The sequence below is a fragment of the Phaenicophaeus curvirostris genome, chromosome 1 (assembly GCF_032191515.1).
Source record: "Phaenicophaeus curvirostris isolate KB17595 chromosome 1, BPBGC_Pcur_1.0, whole genome shotgun sequence".
In the NCBI taxonomy this organism is placed as follows: Eukaryota; Metazoa; Chordata; class Aves; order Cuculiformes; family Cuculidae; genus Phaenicophaeus; species Phaenicophaeus curvirostris.
In genome coordinates this window covers 92,018,469-92,044,473 of record NC_091392.1, presented here as the reverse complement: position 1 = coordinate 92,044,473, position 26,005 = coordinate 92,018,469, and the positions used below count along the sequence as shown (strand labels likewise).

At 40.5% G+C, this 26,005-nt stretch overlaps 1 protein-coding gene across 1 annotated transcript; it reads right to left on the bottom strand.

Annotated features, from left to right (window-relative positions):
- Window positions 1–346: 346 nt before the first annotated feature.
- On the bottom strand, window positions 347–26,005 carry NXPE3 (neurexophilin and PC-esterase domain family member 3). The gene is made up of 6 exons (XM_069868486.1): window positions 25,411–26,005; window positions 23,499–23,711; window positions 14,908–15,668; window positions 11,833–11,906; window positions 5,981–6,187; window positions 347–5,017 (listed from the first exon to the last, which is right to left on the bottom strand). Exons 2-6 carry the CDS (start codon window positions 23,589–23,591, stop codon window positions 4,467–4,469), a joined length of 1,686 nt encoding a protein of 561 aa, XP_069724587.1. The 5' UTR covers window positions 23,592–23,711; window positions 25,411–26,005; the 3' UTR covers window positions 347–4,466.

The window sequence follows — 26,005 nt, the reverse complement described above, 5'->3', positions numbered from 1 at the left end:
GCAGTGGGCAAGCAGACAGGCAGCACAGGATGCCCTATGACCCTTGAACACACTGACTGACTTACAGAACGCATCTCTTATCGATTTTTCTTCCATCACTTAAAGTAAAAACTCTTCATAAGCTAGAGAAGCAATGATCACACTGTTCTTCACACTGCTGTTAAGCCAAGGGGTTTAAAGATTTCCCATTGGCTGGCTGGGTTGCAAAACCCCTCAAAGAAGGAAGCCTAGATTACATACAAGCTTTTATTATGCGTCAGGCCTGATACACCCACAACAGGAAACATCAGTGTGTTTCAGCCCTAGGTCTCACGCCAGACTTGTGCTGCTTGCACAGACCACTCCCCTCCAGATACACATGATCAGGAAAAGAAAAAAACTCACTTTAAGTGATTGTAATCTATAAATCATAGCATGAAACTCCTACCCAACACACAGCACAAAAACGTAATAGGTAAATCTAAGCGAACTACTACACAACTATAAAACCATAAAGAATGTGGGGTTACGGCAAACAAAATAAACTGAGACTAAATTATATGAAAGAGTTGAAGTAAACTTGCCTTCCTTTATTAGGAACTTTTTATTCTTTGAGCTTTTTAGCTATTTAAATAGTTTTTCTGATCACATCGGGAAATAAAATACATGAAAGCCTTCTTTTTAATGTAAGCATTTCAATAATATACATACAACAGGAAAAAAAAACCTTTTGAAAACAAGTTATTTTTCTAACACTGATACAGAGCCCTTCACTGCTAACAACAGGTAACAAGAGCATTCCAAACAATCTAAATATATTTGAGTAGAAACTAAGCACGAAGTGATCTGAACTTAACAAGTGAGTGCTTTATAAATTAAATACACATTTGTGATTGAGGCTTTTTGCTGTTATATTTGTTACTATTTGCTCTTTGTTTGTTTGTTACTTGAACTGCCATGAGTGGAACAATGATTTAACCCACAATTCTAAAAAAATACAAAACAACACAAAGCAAAACTCCAACAGCCTCATCCTTCCTAAGAGACAAGTTCAAATCTTCATTTTTGTCACATATACATGGAATTGTCACCTGTAGTACATAAAAAGCTGTACAGACCCTTTTAGTAAGCAAAGTTCTGGGTTTTAAGTGTTTACTTCCAACAAGTAAAACAATGAAAAACAATAATTTGAACCTCGTAAAGCAGAGCTGTAATAGTGCTGCATAGCAGATGAAATTGGAAGCAGCTGAACACTTGAAAAAGGGGAAATCTGCTTTTTACTTCTGTTTTCATCAATAATTCAACTAATGTTTCTACTAAATTTCTAGAATGAAGAAATCGGCCTAACATGATACATGTGAGAACCAAGATTCTCAAAACATTAGGTGCAGAAAATCACCATGTATCAGTCCAATCTGTAAAATGAGGTTAACTTATTTTATAAATTAATTGCTCTGAAATCTTCTGTTAAGCACCACAAAAATACAGTCTTTTTCACTGGGATTTTAGTGAGCTAGATTTGGAATAGAAAAACTAAAAAGGAAAAATATCTCTGTGTTGAAAGGTTAATAATCAAAAGGCTCAGGAAAAGAACAAAAATATGAGAAGTAATAAGATTTCTTCCCTTCAAGGGACGAAAATTCAAAGATAAGGAACACAGGGCTTTGAAAAATCTGATTAAATAAATCTTTACATGTAAAAGGAGATACTAAACTGACAACTAATAAACCCCTTTGCAATCCTGTCTCATAGTAACTTGAAAAATAGCCAACCTCTTAACCCAAATTCCCCACTAAGATCCATTCACAGGCTTCAAGTTTTAAAGAAACCATTTAAAAATATTTTATTGCTCCTATGTTTCCATATACAGTACATACACAACTGGTGCAACAGGTAATGAGAAGAAAATAGAAATGAAAAATCATTTACAGTTCAACAGAATGACATGTAAAAACATAGCATCCATAGTCTTCATCTTAAAACATGAGTAAATCCTCCATTTCTCCCTTTCTCCTTGTTGTCTATTCCAGAGTCCAAAGAAAAGAAGTATCAGTCCTCATTCCGCATTAGCTGGCAATTTCCCTCAAATTCATAACCTAGAAGTCAGTTAATCTGTAATTAAAAGATTAATCTAATTAATCTAAAAGGGACAGGTTCTACAGAAGGTGATTAGACATCTTTACTAACAGCAGTCCTGTTCCTTTTCCCTCAATTGTCAAAACATTCAAACAAATTTGTTCCTCTCAATTTGTTCTTGGTAGCTAATAGCAATACCAAGTTGCTGTTGAAGAGCAGCGGTGAGCACAAGACAAATGTCCCCACAACACTTTCACATGATATGGCTTTACAAGGAAAATCAAAAGGTTAGTCCATAAATTAAGAAAGTGCTTTCAAAGTAAAATTTTGAAGTCTTGTTTTCATCAACATTATTTGGATAGATTTGTTATTCAGGATGAAAGCCTAATATCCTACCTATTTTAAAAAACACGCCAGGAAAAGATGAAAGGTCATTTTGCGTTGCGGTGGTTTACCTTCCCAGAGCTGAATTGGTACGGTCTCTTTTTGGCAAAGAATATCCATTAACATATTAAAGTAAGAAAGAATTACCTAAGGCTAATGTATGGACAGATGTCAGTAGAAATGGCAAAATGGACCTCCTTAATTCTGATTTGAAATGCTAAGGATAAATATTATGTCAGTGTACGTGACTCCTCCAGTCATTTTTAAACATTTTAAAATCAGTAAAGTATAGATGGATTCTACTGATGACTTTCTCATGCCAAAAAGTGGTTAGATTTATTTTTAAAACAGCTCTCAGTTTTTCTTTAAAATAAATAAAACATAAAACACTGTTCTTGTAGCTGGTAGCATTAGCTCTCTTGGGGCTCCAGCAATGACAGCACAATCTTCCTAACGTAGCAGCAAACCTAGCAAAGAGTAAAATATTCCTAATATGAAGATGTGTCATATATTCCACTCTGTGCAACCTACCAATTTGCTTTATTAATATTTATCTTATCAGTTTGCTCACAAAGACACAACTTTCATATCCTCATTAAGCTCGATGAGCTTCTTCAGAAGCACTCCACTACTGTTTTGATACATTTCTCAATAAAGCTAGTGGTAAAGACTATGTTTGGCCTGAGCAGGACCAGAAATAAGACTACTGGAGCACTCCTCTACTGTCTAATTTGAGGACTGAATTTAAGCAAAACTTTTGTTTTCAACGTCCTACTAGTTAAAACTATTGGCAGGCTCAATCAAATTAGCAGCAGCAAATGCCACACCAGGAGGCCTAAGAGCCAGAAGCGTTCACAGCAGCGAAGTTGCAAATATTTACCAAGCATCTGTATTAATGGCAACTTTGAGTGTGTTTGGCTTTTGGGTGTGATTTTTTTTTGCCTTTTATATTGGCAGCATTCAAGCTGGTGAATAAATGATAAGACTGCCAAACGCAGAAGGGGCATCACTGCATAGCCTTGACACTAGTGTGTGCTACTTCTTGTTACCAGTTGGCAAACATTGTCAAGTCCATTGGAGTCACTTGGCCTTTTCCATACAGACGTAATGTATGAATCATGTACAAGAGATAACAGAATAGCTTTACCTTACAGGGAAGAGAAACACTTGTATTAGTAAACTCTTCAAGCTTCAAGTAAGCAAGCTTGCAATTTGAACTTGCAGAAACTGCCTGTGGCAGTTTGCACTGAGGTCATAATATATACATTTCTCTATTATAGATAAATCAAGTAGACAGTACATCACAGCTTAGAAGAGATTCAGTAGTAGTACAGGAAAACAAATGAAAATACTGGCTATTTGCATTAGTTAGCAGCCATCTGTAAACATGAAGGGTGCCTAACTAGTGTGCTCTATTAAATTACAGCAAATTCTTCATGACTTAGTACTATAGGTACTTTGATTGTGCTTTCTTGATTGATATTAGTGATATTAGTACACTCCCTTCATATTCCTAATTAGCACTTTGAAACAAGAACAAACACTGTGCTTTCTCTGACATATAACTGGAAGGGATATCCCTCAAACTCTGGAATGCTGAGAGAAGCACCACTCTCAAAACCTTTACTTAGTTCCACACACAGTTCTGAGCAGCAAGAACCTGGCAACAGAATCTGTGTCATATGGATTAAACTAAGCATACAGTGCAGACAACTAGTAAAGCTAATAACCCATATAATTTCTTATTGAATCCCGTCAATTTCATTTAAGGTGCTCTCTAATAATCTCAGATACGATCAATAAGGTTGAAAAGAATCACCCTTGCAGTGAGGTATGGCCTGAACCATCAACTCCTCTTTACCACCTTTCACAACTACCCAGAGTTAAGGTCAACCCACTTATACTGCATGTAAGTACAACAGCCAGAGTTCTCCCATACCATCCAGCATACTCTGATAGCTCTGACAAAGAGCAGCTTTACTTTAGCTACAGCAAAAAGATAACACAGGCATAGATACCCACTTGTGCTAAGTCTGCAGAGGGCACACATAAGATAAAAATGCATCTATTTGATTCTTAACAATTACTTCTTTTGGGTGCAAGTTATGTGGCAAGTAATGAGCCAGAGACATCTCCCAAGCATCCACAAAGTGCACAGCAATTCCTGAGAACATTTTCCTCATGACAGAATCAAGCTGATAGGAATACCAGTCACTGTTAAAGAGGCTCACTTCTGGCCCAAGCTCCTGAACATTAGCAGTTCTGATGATGATTAAAGTCTTGGGGCTGCGATCCAGCAGCTGAATGATTGATCTGCGAATGTTCCTCAGCCGCCGGATATACACTTCCACAGGGAAAGTGCTGAAGTGGGACCATATAGTTATAGCTATCACGGTGTTTCTCCCACCTACTATGCCATTCAGTTCATTAGCAATGTAGCGCAGTTCACTGGTAAAGACTGTTGAAAAGCGAATGGGTGGCCCGTGACAGCGAAACTTCAGTAGGATATTGTGCTTCAGGTCAACAGCCATGAAAGGGCCCACGTTCTTAGGACTCCCCAGGTTAAATTCCACTAGATCTGAAAACCCAAAAGCAAGTATTAGTGAAAGACAGCATAAGAGATTAAAACTATCAACAAGATGCTAAGACCACAGGGCAAAAGTAGCAGTAGAGAAGGAAATCTGAAAGCAGGAAATCTGAACGTAATTCTAAGAACTCTAAAATGAAACAGAAGATGAGTGTCACACATGGGCTAGCTACACAATTCAGAGCAGAGTTTATGGGTGTTGACATTTGCAGGACAGCACACTTGGGCTTCACAAAACTGGCAATGCCTTTTCCAAGTTTCCCAAGCTTTCATCTTCTCTCTCTTGTAAAAAAGAAATTTTCCAAATAAAGTCCTTCAGTCATTGTTGTCCGTCATTGTTGTCCTATGAATCCAATTTATGGAAACTCTACTGGCAATTTTAGGACTCCATTAAATTTAAACACGCCTTCAACTTTTAGGCATTAACGAGTCTCCAAGTCTGTTCCAACACAATTTAACTGCTTTAGGGGTAAGAAAGGAATATCTAATTGGCTACTGAAATTCTGCTATTTAAGGAAAGGTTAAAATAAGGGAAACAGAAGAAAAGATCCAAAACCAATTAAGATTAATGGAAGTCATTTGCTACACTATTGCAAAGTCACTCATGTTACTGAGATTCTGTAAGGCCTTACGCAGGCACTCTAAATTACTTCAGCCATGGCCCTGGGTGGCCACCTTAACTCACAGCCACAACAGCAGTGCTCACGGGTGAAACATTTTACAAGGACAACTTCTAAGTTGATACCTTGTGGTCCTATTTCTAAGGCCTACAAGTTTCCAGTATCTGCTCAAACATTAACTAACTGCCTTTCTGCCAGCACTTCTGATGATGTTTTGTCTGACATCTTCCTTTGTTTGTCATTGCCATTCAGTAAGATGAACTCTGTGTCTGAGATGTGAGAAATAAAGCTTTGCAAAAGTCTTTAAGGACAAAATCAAATAAAAAAAAATAACCTGGAACAAATGCTGTCAGATATTCAAACCACTGCCTTATCGTAGAGTCTCCAAACAAGTGAATTAATTTTCCTTCTAAGCACTTGGTTATATCATCCGATTTGTTAAAATGGTGGATCCAGTGTGTTCTGGACCTCCACTGGTCTTCATAATAATAACCAGAAGGGAAAACTGCGGGATCTTCAGCTCTGTCCATAATACTCAAATCTGGAAGAGATAAATTCTTTTAAATCAATGTACAACAAAACCAGCCTCCATATCCTTCATGAACATATAGCCAGCGATGTACAAACATATTCCCTAGTTTAAAGCAAAAGAGCATGATGTACCACATAGATTAAAAACACTGATGCCTCACACTTCTGTAAGCCCAAGTATTTCACCTTCTGCCTCTGCAGTAGCAGCTGTAACTACTGACAGAGTTAACTGAAGAATTATACGTTCACTAAGTGTCTGACATCTTAAACATTCAGAAGTGCTCAATCACGGATGCTTGCAAAAGCTCATTAGAGCACGCTCCTCCTCCAGCTGGGGCCAGATCTCAGAGTCCCCACATCCCTGGATGCCCCCCTCCCTGGAAGTGCTCAAGGCCAGGTTGGATGGGGCCTTGGGCAGCCTGGTCTGGTGGGAGGTGTCCTGGCCCAGAGCAGGGGGCTTGGAACTGGATGATAACAACATTCTTCTCTCTAAATTGGAAAGATATGGATTTGATGGGTTGACTGTTCAATGGATAAGAAATTGGTTGGAAGGTTGTATTCGGAGAGTAGTGGTCAATGGCTCATGTCCAAACGGAGATCCATGACAAGTGGCATCACTCAGGGGTCTGTACTGGGACCAGTGCTTTAGTATCTTCATCAATGATATTGACAGCAAGATCAAGTGCACCCTCAGCAAGTTTGCAGATGACACCAAGCTGAGTGGTGTAGTTGCCACACTGGAAGGATGGGATGTCATCCAGAGGGACCCGGACAGGCTGGGGAAGTGGGACTGTGTGAACATTATGACATTCAACAGGGCCAAGTGCCAGGTCCTACGCCTGGGTCGGGGCAATCTGCAGTTTCAGTACAGGATGGAAGACTATGTGATTGAGAGCAGCCCTGAAGAGAAGGACTTGGAGGTGCTGATTGATGAGAAGCTTGACATGAGCCAGCAACGTGCCTTTGCAGCCCAGAAAGCCAACTGTATCCTGGGCTGCATCAAAAGAAGCATGGCCAGCAGGTCGAGGGAGGGGATTCTGTCTCTCTATTCCTCTCTTGTGAGACCTCATCTGGAGTATTGTGTCTAGTTCTGGAATCCTCAACATAAGAAGAATACTGAGCTGTTGGAACGGGACCATAGGAGGGCTACAAAGAACAGAGGGCTGGAGCACCTCCCATATGAGGACAGGCTGTGAGAGTTGGGCTTGTTTAGCCTGGAGAAGAGAAGGCTCTGACAAGGCCTTATAGCGACCTTCCAGTACCTGAAGGGCCTACAGGAAGGGTGAGGAGAGACTTTTTACAAGGGCATGGATGAGGGGAAATAGCTTTAAATTGGAAGGGGTAGATTTAGACTGGACATTGGGAAGAAATTCTTCACGCTGAGAGTGGCGAGGCACTGGCACAGGTTGCCCAGGGAAGCTGTGGCTGCCCCACCCCTAGAGGTATTCAAGGCCGGGTTGGATGGGGCTTTGAGCAGCCTGGTCTGGTGGGAGGTCTCTCTGCCTATAGCTGGGGGGTTGGAGCTGGATGATCCCTAAGGTCCCTCCCGATCCATCCTCCCCGCCTGCCGCGGCGCTCGGGCGCCCCCCAGCGGCCGCAGCCTCAGCACCGCCCCCGCCACCAACCCGGGCCCGCTCGCTCGCCCCGGCGTAGAGGTCAATGAGCCAACCCCGCCGCGCACGCCCTGACGCCCCCGCTCCAGCCACGCGGGCTACAACTGGGAATTCTGAACCATAAGGGCTCCAAAAGGTCCTCAGCTACAGGAAGGGCATGAATTTGTCGGAGCGAGTCCAGAGGACGGATGCGAAGATGATCCGGGGCTGGAGCATCTCCCGTACGAGGAGGCTGAGAGCTGGGGTTGTGCAGCCTGGGGAAGAGAAGGGTCGGGGGAGACCTTGTAGCGACCTGCCAGTAGCTGAAGGGGCTGCAGGAAAGCTGGGGAGGGACTCTTTAGCAGGGAGTACAGGAATAGGACGAGGGGGAATGGTTTTAAGCTGAAAGGGGAAATTTGCATTAGATATCAATTGGATTATCAATGACCTGGATGAAGGCATCGAGTGCACCCTTAGCAAGTTTGCGGATGACACTAAGGTGGCTGGAAGTGTCGATCTGCTGGAGGGCAGGGAGGCTCTGCAAAGGGATCTGAACAGGCTGGACCGCTGGGCAGAGTCCAATGGCATGAGGTTTAACAAGGCCAAATGCCGGGTCCTGCACTTGGGGCACAACAACCCTGTGCAGCGCTACAGACTAGGAGAAGTCTGGCTAGAAAGCTGCCTGGAGGAGAGGGACCTGGGGGTGTTGGTTGACAGCGACTGAACATGAGCCAGCAGTGTGCCCAGGTGGCCAAGAAGGCCAATGGCATCTTGGCTTGTATCAGAAACGGCGTGACCAGCAGGTCCAGGGAGGTTAATCTCCCTCTGTACTCGGCACTGGTGAGACCGCTCCTCGAATCCTGTGTTCAGTTCTGGGCCCCTCACCACAAGAAGGATGTTGAGGCTCTGGAACGAGTCCAGAGAAGAGCAACAAAGCTGGTGAGGGGGCTGGAGAACAGGTCTTACAAGAGGTGGCTGAGAGAGCTGGGGTTGTTTAGCCTGGAGAAGAGGAGGCTGAGGGGAGACCTCATTGCTCTCTAGAACTACCTGAAAGGAGGTTGTAGAGAGGAGGGTGCTGGCCTCTTCTCCCAAGTGACAGGGGACAGGACAAGAGGGAATGGCCTCAAGCTCTGCCAGGGGAGGTTTAGGCTGGACATTAGGAAAAAATTCTTCACAGAAAGGGTCATTGGGCACTGGAACAGGCTGCCCAGGGAGGTGGTTGAGTCACCTTCCCTGGAGGTGTTTAAGGCACGGGTGGACGAGGTGCTAAGGGGAATGGTTTAGTGTTTGATAGGAATGGTTGGACTCAATGATCTGGTGGGTCTCTTCCAACCTGGTTATTCTATGATTCTATGATTCTATATTGGGAAGAATTTTTCTCATGTGAGGCTGGTGAGACGCTGGAACAGATTGCCCACAGAAGTCATGGAAACCCCATCCCTGGAGGTGTTCAAGACCAGACTGGATGAGGCTTTGAGCAACCTGATCCAGTGGGAGGCGTCCATGTGCATGGAAGGGGGTGGAACTGCATGATCTTTAAGGTCCCTTGCAACCCAAAACATTCTATAAAAACATTCTACGATTCAAAACTCAAGACTTGAAGTCATGATCAATAATTTCCTATGCGCCCTTCAAATGTATGAATTATGAGAGTCTTTCATTGCATGGATTTCATACTTTCTCTCTGTTATCTAGCCCCTTGCTCTTTTACTGCCTGGGATAGTGGCCCTTCGAGAAATAACTGGACAACACCAGGGAAGATCTGTTCTGTAGGATACCTATTTAACTTGGAGAAGTTGGCTGATATGTTGCAAGCAATGGCCAGTGATTACAGGAAGAGAAGCTGCCACCTCATGGTTATGTCAAACATTGCCATAATTCTCTTCATATCAGGTGTGACACTAGTACATCAAACTTCCAAGAGGTTACCATGTGTGTATTCAAACACCTGAACTGAACAAGCACGGAGCTGTTCCCCAGCACAAACAACAGCTGAATGGAGCTGCCATGCCCAGTTGTTCAAATGCTTTTACCCACCTTGACATGGAGACTACCTGCAAGAACAGTCCCTGTCCTGTCCTTAATTGCAGCTGTTTGGGAAAGCACACATTGCCATGGCCAAGGTCACAACAGGGACCATTTCTAACTATGTAAAATACAGGCCCTGAAGCATCCTCAGTATAATGTAGGTGCAGCCAACATCAAAACACTCAAAAAACCAGGCCACAAGCATCTTCAAACATGCCTTCCTAATAGGCATTTTTGCTCTTACTATTTCTATACAATATTCTCTGTGTCATGCATTAGTAGACATTAACCTCCTTAGACCTCACAGGAACACTGTAAAAAGCAAATTACTGCTATGTTTATATAACACAGACTATAATCATAAGTACCACAGAAAAAGCCATTAGACAATTTTATCTTTGAATGCTTCTTTAAATCAGGCAACACAGACAACGAAGGAAAGAGAAAAAACAGCTAGTAGCCTTGTCTCATCCATTATGTACAAAATATACAAAGGAAAAAAACCAAACCCTTCATGCAGTCACATAATTCAAGACTAATTCATCATGTGAATTCATAAATTCAGTCCATTTCTAAAGTTTTGACATAAAAACATTTCCAGTTTCTTACCTTTTAAACTCATTCTTAGACTACACATGTATATGCGCACATATGATTCATTCTATATATAAAAATGGTACTAGAAAACTTTTTGCTGCCTCACACTAAGCCAGTATTTCAAATCTGTATACAGTATTATATCAGTTTCACTACAGAATTCAGAAAGCCTTTACTTTCGGATTTTATAGAAGAGAATAAAAGCTCCAATCTGAATAGTTACAAATCAAGAATAGAAAAAAACCCTTTTATTTCAGAAAAACTAATTTTTAAGAATTAACATGATCTACATGCACCCCAAAATCAACAACCGCAAAAGAATAAATTCAAAGTATGCCATCAATCCAAACAAACCTGTACATGAACAATCATTCTGTGATTCTGTGATTACACTACTGTATTATTTATTCAGAGACTGTTCTTCTTAGAAGGAATTTCCCTGAGGAATACTGTGCTACTGTATCAACACTTTCTAACCCAGCGTTAGTCCTCAGGAAATGCAGACAGGCTTTGATCACTTAACTCTTGAAAAAAGGGCAATATAATTGAATTTCAAAGTCGCAGCAGTTCCTGTGAGGTAATGTGCAAGATAAAAAAAAAGCAACAAAACCAATGACATCTACAGGATCGAGAGAAATAAAGGGGGGAAAGTGCTGTTAGCCTAATAGCAGCCCTCTATGTTTTAGTGAACAGCAGCACAAAAAGCAAGAAATGCTGTATACTGTTTTCTGTTAAGACTATATTGCTCAGGTCAGGAACTCTACCTTTAAAATCTCCTACAACCTTACAGAAAAAACATCTGAAAAGCTTTCAATTGAAAATCACTGGGCATCAAACTTCATGCAGGCTTTTAGAGGCAAAAAAAGCGTGCGCATCGATATGAATGAGCTAAAACCTCTAAGTTTAATTTAGTACAGACTGCCTTCTTCTGTTTTTAGTCAGGGTACAGAACAATTAGGTTCTGGTCCAGAGTCATAGGTTCTGATGTCCTGTGGTAACAAAAAATGGTAGTAATACTTAAATGCAAATTGTCAAAATCCATTAGGCAAAATTCTTAACAAAGAAAGAAATTAAGGAACACCACACAGTCGGTTTTGCCAGATTAACTTTAGAGTTTGGTAAGCAGTTACCATGAGACATTTTACATCTCTGACTAAACAGTAAAAAAAAGACAGTTCTGGCAAGAGAGTAAACTTTTTTATATATATTTGTTCCTAAAAATCCCTTTTATGTATGTAATTTTAGACAATTGTGTTATTAGTACTTAACTTATACTACAGTAACACCCAAGAGCCTTCATCTTCTCAACACAAATTTAAAAGTTAATTTCTATTCCCTGCTGTGTAAACAAACAAATCAATTATTATGTCATAACTGTTCTTCTTTTTCTAAATTTAAGTACGAATTACAAACAAGAATCTTATAAAGTTCACTTTACCTGGAAATGCCTTGGGCTTTACAATCACTGAATCAGGTCCACTGGAGAGTATCGCTTTTTTGATATTCACATCACTTGAAAAAAATTAATAATAATAATACAGTAAGGCTGTAAAATTTCAAGGCAATATTAATTTCATTTTTTCTTAACCCACTTCAAATAAGCATACAAGATTCATAATACATATTTATTATTTTAAGTTTACTCTGCTTCCTATAGCTGAATTAATTCTGCATTGATTTCCTTGAGACCACCAACGCTGTTATCAGTCAGAATTCAAAATTTCGAAGCACTAGGACACAAGTCTTGGGCACCCTTTTGCTGGCACAAACCTAGGTAAAGGTATCAAGCTATCACAGGTCTGCAGGAAGCTTTGGGGGATTCTCACAAAGATGGGAAGTTCCCAGCTTGTGGTACCTGTACCACTGCCAGGAGACAAACCACTGGAAAGGTGTGATGAAGCAGCAGCTACCAGCTCTGCTAGCTCTCAATAGGTGCTTAAAACCGCTTTCAGCCTCAGCTTCCTTCGCAGTACACAGCAGAGACTGCAGCAGTCCAGCATCACCACCACTTGCCGTTCTAGATCTAGATGAGGCTAGCAGCAGTGTCTCCTGCCTCTGGGGGAGATGGTAGTAACAGCCAAAACCAACCAACTTTGACATCTCCAGCAATGAGGTTTTCCAGTAGGACAGCAATTTGCTGAATACAGAAACAAAGCTCCTCCTTGAACATCAAGAGACCTCACAACTATTTGTTTGTGGACATCAATGAATTCAGATCGGTTTGTATCTGACACATATTCCTATTGTACAGCTGACAGATGTGAAGATTTAATACTAAGCTCTTGCTTCATCTTTTATTGATATTTAAAAGACAATACCTATGTAATGTTTTTCTCTATTGAAGAAACAAATGATTTGGAATATCTATAAGCCATTTCAGTCAAGGATCTCTGAGCTGAATGAAACAAGTGAAAAAAACCCAAACAAACCCAAACAAGCACATTTCCTATTTGGAAACATCACCAATCAGTATCAGCCCTATTTTACAGGTAAACTGCCAGGGGCACAGAAGGACAAAAGAATCATAGAATCACCAGGTTGGAAAAGACCTCTTGGATCGAGTCCAACCATTCCTATCTGCCACTAAACTATGTCCCTGAGCACCTCATCTACCCATCTTTTAAATACCTCCAGGGATGGTGACTCAACCACCTCCCTGGGCAGCTTGTTCCAGTGACCAATGACACTTTCTGTGAAAAATATTTTCCTGATATCTGGTCTGAACCTCCCCTGGCACAGCTTGAGGCCATTCTCCCTTGTCCTGTCCCCTGTCACTTGGGAGAAGAGGCCAGTTCCCTCCTCTCTACAACCTCCTTTCAGGTAGTTGTAGAGAGCAATAAGGTCTCCTCTCAGCCTCCTCTTCTCTAGGCTAAACAACCTGAGCACCCTCAGCCACTTCTCATAAGACTTCTTCTCCAGCCCCTATACCAGCTTTGTTGCTCTTCTCTGGACTCGCTCCAGAGCCTCAATATCCTTCTTGTGGTGAGGGGCCCAGAACTGAACACAGTATTCGAGGTGTGGTCTCACCAGTGCTGAGTACAGAGGGAGAATAACCTCCCTCGTTCTGATACAAGCCATGATGCCATTGGCCTTCTTGGCCACCTAGGCCACCGCTGGCTCTTGTTCAGTTGCCTATCAATCAACACCCCCCCAGGTCTTTCTCCTCCAGGCAGCTTTTTAGCCACTCTCCCCCTAGTTTGTTGTTGTGCCCCAAGTGCAGGACCTGGCATTTGGCCCACTGGCCTCAGCCCAGCGGTCCAGCCTGTTCAGATCCCTTTGCAGAGCCTCCCTACCCTCCAGCAGATGGACACTTCCACCGAGCTTAGTGTCATCTGCAAACTTGCTAAGGGTGCACTCAATGCCTTCATCCAGGTCATTGATAAAGACACTGAACAGGGCTGGACCCAGCACTGAGCCCTGGGGACACCACTCGTGACCGGCCTCCAGCTGGAGTTAACTCTGTTTACCACCACTCTTTGGTACCGGACATCCAACCAGTTTTCCACCCAGGAGAGTGTGCGCCTGTCCAGGCCAGAGGCTGACAGTTTCCAATTACAAACTTGATAAGGAATAGCCAAAACAATTCCACTGACATTTACTTTTGATTTCTGATCTTCAGTTGCAAACATGCACATCCCTAAGCCATTTGGCATGGCTCTAAAAACTTTCCCAATTTAAGCTTCAAGTGGACATACTGCTGAAACACCTTGCTTCAACACCTTTTCGGGACAGCAAGGCCCACAACTGTAGCATACAACTACAGTTCTGACACTACACAGTCGCTAACTTTGTCTGATTTTAGCTGAGCGTATATACACAAGTATTTCTATCACATCTATCCATGCATTAAGGTATTATTTTTAAACGCTGAATGCATAAAAGATGACTGTGAAACTAATCTGACACTTTATAGAACATGCACAAATCTTTTGCACTTGCACAGGTATTGCTCAGCAGTTTGTTCTACCAGGTGTTTCCTTCATGACTGACAAAATTACTCATTTTCAGTTTGAAAGTTCCACTGAAAAACATGAAACACACTGCATTAAATGCAAGTTAACTTTTGCTGATGATAAAGCAATTGGTATTTTGTGTAAAAATAAGCCCCAAACATGGACCTTTTTCAGGTAGTTCAGACTTGGTCAAAAAAACCATCTCAATACATTGTTATTTGTATTGCAAGCATAGATGTGGAAACAAAAAATTAGGAAACAGTCCCCCAAGCCACCACTAGATTTAGACAGCATTTTCTCGTGAAATTTAGCAGGTGCACCAGGATTGAATTCAAAGCATGGAGAAAGAATTACACTCCAAGTTTCTTTAGTTTAAGATTACTGTGTTCTTGCACAGCTGAACAGAGGGGAAGAGAATACTCAACAGCTGACATGAAACACATCCTTCTGCAGATACACACCTCCTCTAAGGCAATCTGCCATATTTCAGCAATAACCCAGAGTTTGTGTTTACAAAAAATTACTTGACTGAGTATATATAAATCCAACAACATACATACCTTTGGAAAAAGAGGCTTTCCTCTTGTGTCAGAAGACCTTTTTGATATCCACCCTTTGCATGGCTGATGCGACTGGCACAGGACAGTTTTCGAGGCTTGTAACAGAACCATGGCTCACCTGTGTAGAGATCTGTGAAGTTACAGACCGGAGAATCTCCAGGCAAGCAAATGTTGCACTCAGTGGTTTCCGAATACCTCCCAGACTTGAACAAGCTTTTGAAATAGACCCTGTCTGGCCTTTCTTCTCGTAAACGCAGAAGGACTTGGATTGCTTCACTCGGGTGGACAAGCGACACAGAAACTTTGACCTCTCCTGGCCACAGCAAGGTAAAGAAGACTTTATAAAGACCATTATGGCAATCTACAATCCTTCCAGTTGCTCCAGCTTTCAGCAGAGGAGAGTGAATTCGTGCCTGTAGATAGTCTCCGCCATACTGCTTGGCTTTTCCTTGGAAATCCTTCATACGAACAAGCACCTCTAACTGATCACCCACCTTGAAGAATCCACTTGGTTTCACAATCACAAAGTCACTATGTGCAGGATCAGTACTTTGCACAAAGGCAGTTTTGCCATCAGGGGGTTTTGGCCATTGTACTGCAGCAAGCAACAATTCCTGTTCCGCTTGTTCTCTTTTGGACAAAGTTTGCTGCTTAAAACCACAGTAAGGCTTCCTGGCAGTTTTGGTTGTCTGTGATAGAGAACGCTGGACATTGTCTTCTGTTATCCAATTTGATCCTGAAACTGTGTCATTATCCAGGTGCTGGGGAGGAAAAAGATGACCTGAAACCGTGCTACTAAATGAAAAGCCATGACCAACAGATGTTTTGTTAGGATACAATCCCACAAACGTGGCTTTGCTTTACAGAGTTTCGAAACTGATCAAATGACGCAGCTTCACTAGAAGACACAAATCTATTAGTTTGACCATGGGCTTTCCAAAAAAAAAGGTGGGCAACCTGTGGTTACCCTGCTGTGGCAGAGCCTTTCATATAGATCAGGCCCAGTATTTTGGCTACCAATGTATTCTGCAAATATCAGCAATTTGGAAAAAAAAGAAAATTACAAAGGCCATACAACTGGATAGTAAACTGTAATTCATGTTTAATTTTCTTACTGTAGTTAACATTTCAGTCTTTGAGCGCAATAAGGTCTAATAGGTGCCCGATATAATGCAAGCACACTGCGTTTCTTTGAGATGTTAGACTGCAGAAGCAGCTGATGCACCCTCTGCACAAGCTTTCTCGAGAAGTCTGCTGCATGGAGCAGCTGAAGCTGTTTATGCAGTGCCACTCACACCGCTTCTTGTCTATTTCTATGAAATTCGGGGTTTCCTGTAACCTACAGATTGGAAGAAATAGAAGAAAGTAATGCCTCGGGGGCAATGAATTAATGAACTGGTGGGCAAGTAACATAGTCTAGGACGAGATGGTCAGAGAGCTGGAGCACCTCCCATATGAGGACAGGCTGAGAGAGGTGGGGATGTTCAGCCTGGAGAAGAGGAGGTGCCAGGGAGATCTTATAGCCACCTTCCAGTACCTGAAGGGGCTGCAGGAAAGCTGGAAAGGGACTGTTTACAAGGCCATGGAGAGATAGGATGAGGGGGAATGGCTTTAGATTGGAAGGGGGAAGATTTAGATTAGACATTGGGAAGAAATTCTTCATGCTGAGGGTGGTGAGGCACTGGCACAGGTTGCCCAGGGAAGCTGTAGCTGCCCCAACCCTGGAGGTGTTCAAGCCCAGGTTGGATGGGGCTTTGAGTAGCCTGGTCTTGCGGGAGGTGTCCCTGACGACAGCAGGGGGAGTTGGAACTGGATGACCTTTAACGTCCCTTCCAACCTGAACCATTCTATAATTCTGTGATCTAAACAGGAAGAAAAAAATCATTTGTTTATTAAGATTTTAAAATCTATATGCAGCTTCTTCAAGAGCCATATGGAACGAAACCAGATCATTCCCTAATCCACACAAGAGTTTAAAAATTAAAGCAGTTAAATAAAATGCTAGACAAATAGAGGGGGCTTTTGCAGTGACTTGAGATCAATGTTCAAAATTACTTCTATTCAAATGACTGCAGAGATAGTATCTTCATCATAACATCACATAATTTTGCAGGTTTGGGAAATTTAAAAAATAGCACAGTCCAAGACTCCAGAGCTACCTGTGAGACTTCTAATCAGCAAATCCAAACTTCCACCTCAAATAAGTACTCATTAACTGCTGATTTTGTGCATAGCCATCAGGTGCATATAGTAGAACTTATCCATACTCATATTTCACAGGGAAGTAAAGTACATCAAATCAGTTTTCAAGCAAAGATTGAATTGATACAATGCATCATTCACATGGCATGGAGAATATTCTATTTTATATCTGAAAGACTGATAAAACCCCAAAACTATGCTATTTGAAATTTTTAAAAACATTGTACTTACCAGTATCCCAACGTTTTCTATTTAATTCTTCCATAATTAACTTCTTAGTAACATACTAAAATTCATGGCACTTATATTAAAGCCTTATTAACTGTTATAAACCTTTCTTGGTCTGTTGAAATATCACATAAAAGTATGTGTACATACAAAGTAGTTCCCACTACGCTACATTTTTTTTTCATTTGCCAGTATATTAAAGTCATTTGAACAACACTGAGATTCAGTATACTTTTTTCAGAAGAAAGATAAACCTTCCAAGCAATAGAAATGCAAAGGCTTTGAAGCCTATTATGCAAGAAATTGGTTTTGATCAGCTTAAGAGTAAGAGGATAATGAGCACACTAGGATGTAGGATGTAAAATCTTCTCTGTATGATATCCATGTTAACTATAAAATGGGAAATGGTGAATTGTCACATTTTAACTTTTTAAGCTTTTGCTTCTGTTTTACATTTCCACCCTGGATTTAACAAGTTTTCTCTGAAGGCCAGGTGAGGTAACTTGCAAGTATTTCCGTTTTCTATTACAGCAGACAAAAAAGTAAACATATCACTACACATTAATTTTATTAATCCAGTAAACTTCAGGCAAAGCTGGGAGTGAATCTCAGTTACAGTTCTACTTTAAATCTTGCCTACATGCATTCTTGAATTAAGCCAAGTTTCTGGTTTTGGACACCCTCACAACTTCTTCCTTTCACTTGCTCATGCATACGCATAACAGAAAATACTGCCTGGAAATATTTTTAAAAGTTACCTATATATTTTGATGCATCCAACAAGCTGATAACCATGTCTCAGTCAGCAAAAACATCTAAGTGTTTTCCTAAGGAGGGGTGGAGAGGGAGAACATCTATGTTTAATTCTTGAGTTCAATGCAAGATCTCAAGAGAAAGCTTCTATATTTCAGTTGGTTTTTCAATAGTTGGTACTTCAAGGGGCAAGAGAAGAAGCACAGAAAAAAAACAACCTTTCAAATGAAGGAGAAGGATGGATATCTAAGAAAGCCTTAAAAACAGAACTATGACTATTTTTAACCTATAAATTCTTCAGGGTTTTTAACCCAGTCTTTCTGTCAGAGAAGGAGAAGATGTCATTTGTGGCATGGCTAGCCTTTCCAACATCTCCCCAAGGGCCTACCTATCTTTCGATGGAAAACAGTGCAGAGAACATCAAGGTGACAAACTCATACATTCAGAAAACAGAGAACATAGGTTAATGTCCATAAAGCAGTCCACCTACACAGCCTTTTAGGCAAAGCATCAGGCCAATGCTCTTCACTTATATGCAGCTGAGGTTCCAGACAAGCACTGCCACTTCAATTCCCGCATCTCCAGGTTATGATCCATTAAGTAGAATAGATCATTCCACAAATATTTTCTCAGTCAATCTTCAAGTGGGGGGAAGAATCTCTATGAAGGTTAAAAAAGATCTTCTTCAACATCTTGAAAGACTATTCTTTCCATAGTACCCTTATTTATCTTTACAGCCCTTTCCCATGCCCAAACAGGACCATGTATTATTGCACAATTCTAAGATTATGTGTGAAAGTGTAAACTATATCATGTATGCTATTCACAGAAGAAAATATTACAGAGATTACATTTTTCAGTTAAGGCAGGGAAAGCTTCAGAGTCAATTATCATACAGAAGATCTTTGACTGGAACAGAAAAGCTTTCTAAACCATCTTACTTTCTCAAGTGCTTCCCCAGCTCATCGCTAAGCAGGTGCTCAAGCTCTTCCTATGGATACACACGGCTTGCTTTGAGGCAGATTAATAGTTTGGTCTGTCCCCACTCCATTCCCTACCGTCTCTTTCACTGGTATTTCCAAATCTCTCTGGCTCCTGCATGTTAAGAAGTCCTACTGAGCCCTTGCAGAATTATGGGGTCTCTCTTCTAGTTAGCAGCCAAAATAAAATAAAATTTCTTCAGGAAGGGCAGATAAAGAGCATTTCTTAAGATTTCTCAAGAGCTCTCTTCCTTTACCTTACGACACAGATTCTTCTCATTTTTTAATACAATCTCCATGTCAAATAACACTTGCCCTGCTTTGCTTACTTCCATACATACTTCACTCAAGGTGTCTTGATTTTGAATGCAATTCCCAAGGGTTTCTTTTGTTTATTTGTTTATTGATTGGGTTTGGCCTTTTTTTTTTATTATTTGCTACACTCTGAAGATAACCAGAATCCAAATGTGATCACAAATTCTTTTAATGGATGTCTGCCAAATAACACACGCAGGACAGGATGGATTACATGTCATTTAGGTGCAAACAAATCCACAAGCTGTTCATGGTGCGTAAAAAGGAAGCTGTATTTTCAGGAGAACTAATGAACGTTTCAGCCCAACTACTCAGCTTTTAGTTGGCAGTGAGAATGCTAAACAAAAATCAGACATAACGTACAATCCCACCCAAGCAATCATGTTCTCAGATATATTCTAGAAGGGTCATAGGATGCTTGGTCAAACCTGCAATGAACACCAGTTCCCAGTTACATAGAATAATGTTGGCGGCTGTTAAAAAATGTTGAGTGTTTCAAGAGCTGCTGAAATGTGGATCTTCATCTCAAAGCCCAGTATCTTCCACCAGCTGTAACTCTTAGCTTGGCCTCTACATTCAGAAATATTGCTGTAAACCTGCATGCACTATTAACATTAGAGCAGGAATCATCACAGGAGATTCCCAGGTGACAGGCATGGTGGGGGGAAGTTTCGTTTTGCCTAATAGAGTTTTAATTTATGCAGCACACAATATCTAAAACTGAACAAATACCAATTAGTGAAAGGTCAGCTCCAGGTCTTTTATCCTTATTTGTTGTCTAAGACAGGCATGAGATCAGTTCACTGTCTTTACTGTCTCGCAGCACTGAGTGGGTACCAAGTTACTCTAAATGTAAAAGTCAATATTGAAAAGTCATCAAGTGACAAAGTTCCAGCAATAATCCAAATAAGATGATGCAGTTATCTTTTGCAGGCACCTGCAATTTACAAGCAAGAATAAAAAAAACACTTCGTTACATGGTTGTTTTGTTCCGTCTCAGCTGTTTGATTCCACATACTATTCCTTCATCCTTGCAAGAAACTTCTCCTCTCCCCATCTTTTCTAGTTGTGTTTTGAAATGAAAGAATGCTCACAACCAACCCTAAAGTGGTTCTGTCGCTCTAAAGACAATAGATACAAATACACAAACTCCAACATATCCTAAAGGCATGATGTTGCTCCATGGCAACAACATGAAACTTTGTGGAAAGTTATTGAATATTTTTTCTGTCTGGCTGTGTTTGCAAAAAAAAAAAGTATAATAAATTAAAAATACATCTTTTCTGCTACTATAATACAGTGGTCAGCTGTAGACCTCAAGGGAGGAGTTACTCCATACTAAAAAGCAAATTAAACAATAAGCGGGCTATCAAATATTTTATGGACAGCTTGATTATCATTTTTTACACACAAGGTAAGAAAAGTAAAATTATAACGTGGGTATGACGGCTGAAAGGGTATCATTGGTTTCTTAAGAATTCAAGAGGGAATATTCCAACATGAAAAAGTATAAAATCCTAAAGAGAAAAAGCAGAGAGGCTGACTTGGGGCTAGCTGATAATTGCCTTAGCTCTTTAGTTTTAACCAGCAAGATCAGATGATTAGTGGATGAGAAGCATGTCTGACTCATTTACAAACACATTTTCAACAGTAACCAAAAAACCCCCTCCTGAACAGATTTGGTTACAGATATTCTGTTAAAGCTTTCTAAGGCTTTTTCTGGCTTTGATCTCTGACTGAAAAGAATCAGCATAGTTACCTATACTAGACTGCCTTGAAAGCTATGCCAAAGACAGAGACAAATACCAGGGCAGGTCCATTCAGAAAAGTCAAGACAACAAAAGGGGTTAGAGTTGCATGTTACGGCATAGATTTATCAGCAACGCAATACTTAATTGAGTTTGGAATATCATGAATAGCTGTAAACAAAAGCACAGAATGAATACTCATATTGCGTTTCATTTCACTCTGAAAGCTCTACCAGAGCCCTTATCTCCAAGAAACTTAATTTAATAAAAGGAAGATAATAGTCTAAAATTCAAAACATCAAAACCATTCTTCATGCAACATCCTAGGCCAAGAAAACACAGAAAGTAATAATAAAAGAAAAGCTACCTTTTATTATACAGAAAAATGAACATGCTAACTCAACCCTCAGTCGACATTAAGTATCTTATTTCCAGCAGTTTCCAACAGCAGGTGTGTGGGGAAAGAATACAGGCCAAACATGTTATGATACTTCCTCCTGAAGACTTAATCCAGTTTCGAACATTTTATGGCTTAGGGACTTATTAAACACTAGAGTTGATATCTTTAAGATTTAGTATCCCTACTGGATTTTTCTTCTGTGAATTCATCCAGATTTTTTGCATATATGCTCTGCAGACACCAGATGCAAGAAAAACAACTCTGCGGACATCAGACACGAGAAAAACAGCACTGCAGAGAACATTAAGGTCAATGGAGAAGAAAGCAGGCAGGTACTCCAGACCCAAGCAGAGATTCCCCTGCAGTCTGTGGAGGAGACTATAGTTGATCAGGCTGTTCCCTTGCAGCCCACGAGGGGTTCCTGGTGGATATCCACCTGCAGCCTGTGCAGAATCTAATATTGGAGCAGGTGGAAGTACCCGTAGGAGGCCATGACCCCACAGAAATCCACGCTGGAGCAGGTCGTGGGGGACTGCAGCTCACAGCAAGGACTTGTGTTAGAGAAGTTCACAGAGGACTGTCTCCTGTGGGAGGGACCCCATGCTGGAGCAAGGAAGCAAGTGAGGAGTCCTCCCCCTGAGGGTGAAGGAGCAGCACCAAAAGCACACAAGGAACTGACTGAAACTCATTCTGTCTCACTGCACAGCTGCAGGAAGAGGAGGCAGAGAAATCAGGAGTAGAGTTATGCGCAGGAAGAAAGGAGAGGTAGAGAAAACACGTTCTTTTTGGAATTTGGTTGTTTCTCAGTATCTCGTTCTGATTTAATCAGTAATAGATTAAAATGATTTTTCTTTCCCCAAGTTGAGTCCTTTTTGCCTGTGATGATGCTTGGTGAATGATCCCACAAGGTTTTGCCATTGTTTCTTTCAATCCTCCTTCCAATGGGACTCAGAAGCAAGAGGGGTGAGTGAGCAACTGTCTGCTGCTTTGTTGCCCACTATGGCTAGCAGCCACATGGCTCTTTGTTGCCAGCTGGGACTCAAAATCATGACACACTGGAACAGATCCCCAGTGACTTTATCTGTCTTGACTTTAGTCTGGGGTAGCCAACTACTGCAGCTTGAAAATACCTCTGCACCAAAGTGAGAAGTAAAATGAAAAAATATGCAAATCAACGGAAAAAAGGAAAAGGCAAAGAGAAGTTGCATCAGCACAGGCTGGCGATCAACTAGTTAGATAACAGCTCTGCAGAAAAAGACCTAGGGATTCCAGTGGACAGCAAACTGACCATGCATCAGCAGCATAGGGTTGCAGCAAAGAATTAAGAGCAGAATAACCAGCTGATCAAGCAAAGTGAAAATTCCCCTCAACTTGACCTTGGTGAAGCCATTTTTAGAACACTGTGTCTGGTTTTTGACAACTCTTATCAGAGTCAAACTGGAGAGACCAGCTAGGAACTGCGGAGATGATGAGGGAACTGCAGTATGAGACAGAAAGGAGACATGAAGGGAACCAGACTTGTTTTTTTTTTAATTTCCAGAGAAGATAGGGGGTATCTAACTGCACTCATTCACTACCTGAAGGGAAGTTAGAGAGGAACTGGAGTCAGAAGTACAGGAATACAAACTAAAAAGACAAGACGCAACGTTCACCTGCATGCAAGAATATTCTTCCCCTACAAGAGTGGTGCAGTACTTGAACAGGATGCCCCAGACGTTGCAAAACCTGACTATCATTGAAAAATGGCAAAACTCAACTGAACAACACACTGTGCAATTAAAGCTAACTTTGAAGTTAGCCCTTTGAGGAGGGTGTTCGATGAAATACATACAGACATCTCTTCCAGAATGAATTTTATATGATTCCAAGTTGTAGCTAAATGCTGACAGTCACAATTGTAACCTTGCACTCAAAGAGGAATAATGTTGCTCAAGCCCTCCTAGAGAAGAAACAGGCTCCACTTACCTCTAACTGAAAAAAATTATGGACCAGCACCACAACAGCCAGTACTGCCATAAGCAGGCAGAAGATCTGCAGTCTGAACGAGTCACGCCACATTGTCCCTTCATGTCTTTCCCTCCCATGTTAGAGGCTGTCATGACTTCTATTCGCCACAAACATGAATGTCATTTCGTCTCAGAAGTGCACAAGAGAATTCAGTTGACTTCCACTTCATTCCTGCAAATATATTTACAAAAAAAAATAATAAATTAAGTCTCAAAATTATTAGAAGTAAAGTAGAGCTTAACACTGAAAACACATGAATGGTGGAACTTCACACAGCAACAACTGGTACAATTGAACTGGTAAATCAGAACAGATTTTTGTGGCATTAATCTGAACAGTACTGTCTATTATGTTACTTAATTTTCTTTGGCATGTCAAAGCAAACCTTTACTGTAAAGCCAGCCTCATCTTTATTTGATTAAAAAAAAAATCAAAAGAAGAGTACAAGATTTCCAAAACAAACAACCATCACCCTATTTTATCCATTAGGCCACATTGTCACCATCCAGCCATCGCAAGCCCAAGACTTTTAGCAGAAACTTGTGTTTTCAGACATCTCCCCATTTACCTGATTAGAGATTCCAATAAATTGTTATTAAAGACTAAGGTCTGAAGCAAGTCTGGATAAATAAGAGCAAACATACTCTCTACAGTTTTCGGCTCAGAAGAGGGGGAAAAAATATAGCTGCAAAACCTATCAGTTAAACAAGAGATACCTAACAGAGTTGAGTGCACTAAAATTGAGCTTCAGAAATCTCCTATAACATTAGACTACATCCTCCCTGCATTTTTTTTAATTATTATTCCTTTTACATCATGTACTCTATGCAGCTGTAATAGTAAAAAAGTAAATTTCGGGGAAAAACGCAAGAAGGACAATTTTGAGGCAGTCATTTTGCAAGCAAAAAAGGGCACTGCTCATGCAGAAGAAGCTCTAAACTTGGAAACAGACAACATATGGCAAGGAGAGACAGTCAAAAGACACCAGTCTCTCCAAATGTAATATTCTCAAAGCATCATTACTCATCCAAGTGCAACAACATATTCAAATGATTGGATAAACTTTGTATAACTTTCCATAAATAGTGTAACTGAGAAGTGATATTAAGACCATATAAAGAACGTTGCATAAGTGTAAAGTAAATGTAATGATACATTAAATATCAAAACATAGAACATAGACTAGAAAACTGAAATCTATTGCTGGTATAACCAGGACAGTCTCAAAATAGACCTCATATGAAATTGCTTTACAAGGATTACAGGGATTATAACTTTACATGCTTTGCTGAGAATTACAGAGACTGTACTGCTGACTGACGAACACGCATTGAAAAAACAAGATGTCCACTAAAGTAAAAGTATCAAATGGACAAAATGCAACACAGCTATGCTGGAACAGTTCTGTACTAATACAATGTATTAAATGTCTATAAAATAACATTTTGGGCATTAAAGGATAATGAATATACCTAAATATATTAAAATACTAATTTAAGGTTATATATTTCAATTTGAGGAACAGAAACAAATAGATTAGAGTAAAAGGGAATTTCCAATTTTGTTGCTGAGAGTTCTTATGAAATCAATGAAAAGCACAGACATTGAAAATTAATGTAATTTATTTTCATATACCTAAAAAGGCCACAGAGGCTACTCCAATGCATTTTTGTTCAAAAGTTTTTCTGCAAATTTTTCTGTATCTCTGTAAAGATCACATCTTCTAAAACATTCAAAAGTGCAGTTTTAGAGCTTTCTTTACACTAAAGGCCTCTACATACCTCCAGATTCATCATCCTTGAATAACCATCTAGTGCATTTTTTATATAACGGAAGCACGTAAGTCAACCCAAAAGCCTTAGATTCTTACCCTATTCTTTGAGAATTCTCTGGAGCATTCTCTGAAGCCATTCATGTAAAAGGCTGAAAATAAACTTGGAAACATATATAAAAAAACCCATTATGTGTGTGTATATATATACACATACACAATTTTTTTATTTATTTTTTAAATCTTATATATTAGTGGTTCATTTGCAGTGACACAAAATAACAGGACAGTTCAAACTCCTTACCTGTAAGACTAATTTTGTTAGCACAATAATCTAGGGGCTTTTTAAAGGTATTTTGTTGTTTTGGGTTTTTATTTAACTTCAGTCCTATACCTTTGAATTTCCTGCTATTTATTGTCAAGTATTACTCCTCTCAGGTTCGTTTCATGTTATTACAAATCCAATTTTGCCCAAGGTTAAAAAACAAAAACAGCTCAGTGGCATTTTATAATCGGTTTCCAAGCTCACTCATGTGCATTTCCAGAACTAGATTTTTGTTTGGTTGTTTTAAGCCATGAAATACTGTCAGCTCCCTGTGCCAATGCTGCTCTAAGCCAGAAGCATCACAAAAGCATGATTTAGAGCAACTGCTTCAGAAAGCAACCATGCAGAGGAGCCGCTAACCCTGGGGAT

Excerpts from the sequence above, each read along its gene's own strand:
- NXPE3 (XM_069868486.1), bottom strand. The coding sequence starts at position 23,591 with ATGTGGCGTGACTCGTTCAGACTGCAGATCTTCTGCCTGCTTATGGCA. Across the intron at positions 11,907-14,907 it reads GAAAGCCTCTTTTTCCAAAG|TGATGTGAATATCAAAAAAG; the intron begins GTATGTATGTTG and ends ATTTTTTTCAAG. Across the intron at positions 5,018-5,980 it reads TCTGACAGCATTTGTTCCAG|ATCTAGTGGAATTTAACCTG; the intron begins GTTATTTTTTTT and ends TTGGGTTTTCAG.